This window comes from Rhinoderma darwinii, chromosome 1 (genome assembly GCF_050947455.1).
Source record: "Rhinoderma darwinii isolate aRhiDar2 chromosome 1, aRhiDar2.hap1, whole genome shotgun sequence".
Classification (NCBI taxonomy): Eukaryota; Metazoa; Chordata; class Amphibia; order Anura; family Rhinodermatidae; genus Rhinoderma; species Rhinoderma darwinii.
The window spans coordinates 481,171,302-481,178,063 of NC_134687.1; the positions used below are offsets into that span (position 1 = coordinate 481,171,302).

The 6,762-nt window shown below is 49.4% G+C and overlaps 1 protein-coding gene across 1 annotated transcript in view; it reads right to left on the minus strand.

Moving 5' to 3' along the window:
• The window catches only part of P2RX7 (purinergic receptor P2X 7), a 121,812-nt gene extending 119,647 nt beyond the window's left edge, over nucleotides 1–2,165 (minus strand). Inside the window, exon 1 of the mRNA XM_075834497.1 lies at nucleotides 1,975–2,165. Within this exon, the coding sequence (XP_075690612.1) occupies nucleotides 1,975–2,078 (104 nt within the window). The 5' untranslated portion in view covers nucleotides 2,079–2,165. The remainder of the gene's footprint in view (nucleotides 1–1,974) is intronic.
• Between the last annotated feature and the right edge of the window lie 4,597 nt (nucleotides 2,166–6,762).

The following is a 6,762-nucleotide window of genomic DNA, read 5'->3' on the forward strand; positions in this document are numbered from 1 at the left end:
ACTTTCCGCAATGAGAAGGAGTGGCAGTCGAGCGTGCGCCGGCCGCTCCATTTAATGTCTATGGGACTGATGAAAACAGCCGAGCGCTCTACTAAGCTTTTACTATCATTACCGTACACTTTGAATAGACCGCTAGCGCTCAAGCACAACCGCCGTTCCATTTGCGGTTGAGTAAGAACAGGGGGTTCTGGGCCCCCATTCTCCCGATCAGTGGGGGCCCCAGCGATCAGACATTTATCGCCTATCCTGTGGGAATACCCCAAAAAACAGGCTGGATGGGAGCTAGATTATTCCCTTCGGTCTTTCCTCTTTATTTATATAGCCTGAGCTCTGAAAGATTCCATCCAAAAGTCAGTCATAAAAAAGATTTTTTAAAAACCCTTTCAATAGATACATTATTAAATTTTCACGGCTCCTACTCACAGGGGTAGATTTGGGCGACGATGTCGCAGGGGCGCTAGGCCCGCTGTTCCAATGCATGCTGCCAATATGCATTGACGTCACTGTGCCATCGTGTCTTGGGCCGCAGAGGCAGATCAGCTGTTTGGAATTTGGTGAGTCTGTTCCTACTTTTTAATATTTTATTTGAGGGGGCACTCTGTGTGTGTGACTATTATTCTGTAGGCACTGAGTGTAACTTTATTATATTGGGGCACTGATAGTAGCACTATTATTTTGGGAGCACTGATTGTGACTATTCTTTTTTTGTCGGACTATGTAAGTGACATTAATATTTTCGGGGACACGTGTGGTACTATTATTTTTGGGCAATCTATGTGTAATACCATTTCTTTTGGGGACACTCTGTGTGACACTATTGTTTTTATTATTATTTTATAAATTTATTTATTATGTGCATGACACTATTCTTTCCAAGTACACTATAGTTATGGTACTACTATTTCTGCAAAATAATATTTGGGCCATAGGGCAGCGCTGTAGGTATGACAACAGCAAACACAGAACGTTATATAGTGTGCACATTGTACGTCAAACCCCCCCCCCCCCCCCCCCCCCATTTTTACAATCCTGGATCTGCCCATGCATACTTGTTTATGCAGTTGCGTAATTTTTTTGGGCTTAGGATGTTTAATATATATTGTAAGCCACAGTATGTTTAATGTGCCTCACAGTAACTTACTGTTCACGACTTGTCTGATTGCCAAATACATGTTACAATTAGAAGATGACTAATTGATGATCAAAAGCATAGCCAACCACCATATCCAATTACATTTTCATACAATTCAAGTGATTACCAAGTGATAGTATTTGATCATTTTGGTTTTATTTCATAAATATCAGATCGTTATAGGTTGTATTACATGAAAAAATTGTTAATACTGAAAAATACCATAATTATGTCTTTGTTACTAAAACAATCAGTTCTATGTGTGAGTACATGAGACAATGCATAATCTATCCCATTGTGGGAGATATCTTGCAATGCCCCAATAGTGACAAATATCACAGGCCGGATAGTGGCAAATTGTCTTATCTATGCTATGTAGACATACCACATGAGTGACAGCTGGAAGAAAATTGTGGGGAAAATGCAACAAACTTGCTCTGCTACTTCCCAGTACTTTATAAAACTTCAGTTTCTTATTAATAAAAGTCTGCTTATTGCTATTAGTTTAGAAAGTGACACATTGTATTGTGGCTATGCTGCATTGTTAACAGGTAGGGCAGGGAGTTCCTACCTATAGACACACAGCAAGGATGTAAAACAATGTCACCCTGTGCATCAGTAACGCTGGAAACACATCAAGATTATGTTTCAGATTTTGTTGCAGATTTTCTTGTAGCCCAAAGTGTATCCAAGGTAAAGCAGAAGTATAAATTCTTTCTTTATTTCTAATTCCTTATAAATCCATTCGTCCTTTGCTAAAAAAACAAAACTGCATCAAAATCTACACCAAAAACTGGATGTGTGTTTCCAGCCTAAGATAGAACACACCTGTCTGTACTCACCACATGTATACGAACACACCAAGAGTGATCCCCCACTTTATCGTTCCCAGTGGTGCACTCCTAATCCGGAGCTCCTTATCAGTGCTGTACTCAAAGAAGAACATGACTTCCAGTCTGGCGGCTTCTCCACACTGCTCACATCAAGTGTCCCTTATAGCTGCTGAAAATGAAAGTAACTTCCACAGGACGCATGAGGAGCGTGACATGTACTGCCCTTTCACAGGCTGCTAACACTGCAGAGTGAAGAGCACTGCCCGGTCACTGGCTGCTAACACTGCAGAGTGAAGAGCACTGCCCTGTCACTGGCTGCTAACTCTGCTGAGTGAAGAGCACTGCCCTGTCACTGGCTGCTAACTCTGCTGAGTGAAGAGCACTGCCATGTCACTGGCTGCTTACACTGCTATGCAAAGAGGACTGCCTTGTCACTGGCTGCTAACACTGCAGAGTGACGAGAACTGCCCTGTCAATGGCAGCTAACACTGCTTAGTAAAGAGCACTGTCCTGTCACTGGTTGCTAACACTGCTTAGCAAAGAGCACTACCCTGTCACTGGCTGCTAACACTGCAGAGTGAAGAGCACTGCCCTGTCACTGGCTGCTAATGCTGCTTAGTAAAGAGCACTGTCCTGTCACTGGCAGCTAACACTGCTTGTAAGGAGCACTGTCCTGTCACTGGCTGCTAACACTGCAGAGTGAAGAGCACTACACTGTCACTGGCTGATAACACTGCAGAGTGAAGAGCACTGCCCTGTCACTGGCTACTAACACTGCTTAGTATAGCGCACTGCCCTGTCACTGGCTGCTAACACTGCAGAGTGAAGAGCACTGCCCTTTCACTGGTTGCTAACTGCAGAGTGAAGAGCACTGCCTTGCCACTGGCTGCTAACACTGCAGAGTGAAGAGCACTGCTCTGTCACTGGCTGCTAACACTGCAAAGTCAAGAGAACTGCCCTGTCACTGGCTGTTAACACTGTAGAGTGAAGAGAACTGCCCTGTTACTGGCTGCTAACACTGCAAAGTGAAGAGAACTGCCCTGTCACTGGGTGCTAACACTGCAGAGTGAAGAGCACTGCCCTATCACTGGTTGCTAACACTGCAGAGTGGAGAGCACTGCCCTGTCACTGGTTGCTAACACTGCAGAGTGGATAGCACTGCCCTGTCACTGGCTGCTAACACTGCAGAGTGAAGAGCACTGCCCTGTCACTGGCTGCTAACACTGTAGAGTGAGAAGCACTGCCTTTTCACTGGCTGCTAACACTGCAGAGTCAAGAACACTGCCCTGTCACTGGCTGCTAATACTGCAGAGTAAATAGCACTGACCTGTCACTGACTGTTAACACGGCAAAGTGAATAGCACTGCCTTGTCACTGGCTGCTAACACTGCAGAGTGAAGAGAACTGCCCTGTCACTGGCTGCTAACACTGCATAGTGAATAGCACTGCCTTGTCACTGGTTGCTAACACTGCAGAGTGAAGAGAACTGCCCTGTCACTGGCTGCTAACACTGCAGAGTGAAGAGAACTGCCCTGTCACTGTCTGCTAACACTGCAGAGTGAAGAGTACTACCTTGTCATTGGCTGCTAACACTGCAGAGTGAAGAGCACTGCCCTGTCACTGGCTGCTAACACTGTAGAGTGAAGAACACTGCCCTTTCACTGGCTGCTAACACTGCAGAGTGAAGAGTACTGCCCTGTCATTGGCTGCTAACACTGCAGAGTGAAGAGCACTGCCCTGTCACTGGCTGCTAACACAAGAACACTGCCCTTTCACTGGCTGCTAACACTGCAGAGTGAAGAACAATGCCCTGTCAATGGCAGCTAACAATGCTTAGTAAAGAGCACTGTCCTGTCACTGGTTGCTAATACTGCTGAGTGAAGAGCACTGCCCTGTCATTGGCTGCTAACACTGAGTGAAGAGCACTGCCCGGTCACTGGTTGCTAACACTGCTGAATTAAGAGCACTGCCCTTTCACTGGCTGCTAACACTGCAGAGTGAAGAGCACTGCCTTGTCACTGGCTGCTAATACTGCAGAGTGAAGAGCACTACCCGGTCACTGGTTACTAACACTGCTGAGTAAAGAGCACTGCCCTGTCACTGGCTGCTAACACTGCAGAGTGAAGAGCACTGCCATGTCACTGGCTGCTTACACTGCTTAGCAAAGAGCACTGCTCTTTCACTGGCTGCTACACTGCAGAGTGAAGAGCACTGCCCTGTCACTGGCTGCTAACACTGCAGAGTGAAGAGCACTGCCCGGTCACTGGTTGCTAACACTGCAGAGTGAAGAGCACTGCCCTGTCACTGGCTGCTAACTCTGCTGATTGAAGAGCACTGCCATGTCACTGGCTGCTTACACTGCTATGCAAAGAGGACTGCCTTGTCACTGGCTGCTAACACTGCAGAGTGACGAGAACTGCCCTGTCAATGGCAGCTAACACTGCTTCGTAAAGAGCACTGTCCTGTCACTGGTTGCTAACACTGCTTAGCAAAGAGCACTACCCTGTCACTGGCTGCTAACACTGCAGAGTGAAGAGCACTGCCCTGTCACTGGCTGCTAATGCTGCTTAGTAAAGAGCACTGTCCTGTCACTGGCAGCTAACACTGCTTGTAAGGAGCACTGTCCTGTCACTGGCTGCTAACACAAGAACACTGCCCTTTCACTGGCTGCTAACACTGCAGAGTGAAGAACAATGCCCTGTCAATGGCAGCTAACAATGCTTAGTAAAGAGCACTGTCCTGTCACTGGTTGCTAATACTGCTGAGTGAAGAGCACTGCCCTGTCATTGGCTGCTAACACTGAGTGAAGAGCACTGCCCGGTCACTGGTTGCTAACACTGCTGAATTAAGAGCACTGCCCTTTCACTGGCTGCTAACACTGCAGAGTGAAGAGCACTGCCTTGTCACTGGCTGCTAATACTGCAGAGTGAAGAGCACTACCCGGTCACTGGTTACTAACACTGCTGAGTAAAGAGCACTGCCCTGTCACTGGCTGCTAACACTGCAGAGTGAAGAGCACTGCCATGTCACTGGCTGCTTACACTGCTTAGCAAAGAGCACTGCTCTTTCACTGGCTGCTACACTGCAGAGTGAAGAGCACTGCCCTGTCACTGGCTGCTAACACTGCAGAGTGAAGAGCACTGCCCGGTCACTGGTTGCTAACACTGCAGAGTGAAGAGCACTGCCCTGTCACTGGCTGCTAACTCTGCTGATTGAAGAGCACTGCCATGTCACTGGCTGCTTACACTGCTATGCAAAGAGGACTGCCTTGTCACTGGCTGCTAACACTGCAGAGTGACGAGAAGTGCCCTGTCAATGGCAGCTAACACTGCTTCGTAAAGAGCACTGTCCTGTCACTGGTTGCTAACACTGCTTAGCAAAGAGCACTACCCTGTCACTGGCTGCTAACACTGCAGAGTGAAGAGCACTGCCCTGTCACTGGCTGCTAATGCTGCTTAGTAAAGAGCACTGTCCTGTCACTGGCAGCTAACACTGCTTGTAAGGAGCACTGTCCTGTCACTGGCTGCTAACACTGCAGAGTGAAGAGCACTACACTGTCACTGGCTGATAACACTGCAGAGTGAAGAGCACTGCCCTGTCACTGGTTGCTAACACTGCTTAGTATAGTGCACTGACCTGTCACTGGCTGCTAACACTGCTGAGTGAATAGCACTGCCTTGTCACTGGCTGCTAACACTGCAGAGTGAAGAGCACTGCCCTGTCACTGGCTATTAACATGCAGAGTGAACAGCACTGCCCTGTCACTGGCTGCTAACACTGCTGAGGGAAGAACACTGCCATGTCAATAGCTGCTAACACTGCAGAGTGAAGAGCACTGCCCTGTCACTGGCTGCTAATGCTGCTTAGCAGGGGCGTAACTAGGAAAGACTGGGCCCCATAGCAAACTTTTGACTGGGGCCCCCCCCTCCCCCGGGTGTCACACAACCCCCCCCCCCCCCACTTGTAGATAGTGCCTTTTTTTACAAACCCCCCCTTTTGATAACGCCATACAGCCCCCCTGTAGATAACGCCATACAGCCCCCTTTGTAGATATCTACAGAGGGGGCTGTATGGCGCTATCTACAGAGGGGGCTGTATGGCGTTATCTACGGGGGGACTGTATGGCGTTCCCTACAGGGGGGACTGTATGGCGTTATCTACGGGGGGACTGTATGGCGTTCCCTACAGGGGGGGACTGTATGGCGCTATCTACAGGGGGGACTGTATGGCGCTATCTACAGGGGGGACTGTATGGCGTTATCTAGAGGGGGGACTGTATGGCGTTATCTACGGGGGGGCTGTATGGCGTTATCTACAGGGGGTACTGTATGGCGTTATCTACAGGGGGGACTGTATGGCGTTCCCTACAGGAGGGGTCTGTAGGGAACGCCATACAGCCCCCCCCTGTAGGGAATGCCATACAGCCCCCCCTGTAGGGAACGCCATACAGCCCCCCCCTGTAGGGAACGCCATACAGCCCCCCCCTGTAGGGAACGCCATACAGCCCCCCCCTGTAGGGAACGCCATACAGCCCCCCCCTGTAGGGAACGCCATACAGCCCCCCCTGTAGGGAACGCCATACAGCCCCCCCCTGTAGGGAACGCCATACAGCCCCCCCCTGGAGGGAACGCCATACAGCCCCCCCCCTGGAGGGAACGCCATACAGCCCCCCCCCTGTAGGGAACGCCATACAGCGTCCCCCCCCTGTAGGGAACGCCATACAGCTTTCCCCCCTGTAGGGAACGCCATACAGCATCTCCCCCCCCCTGTAGGGAACGCCATACAGCATCTCCCCCC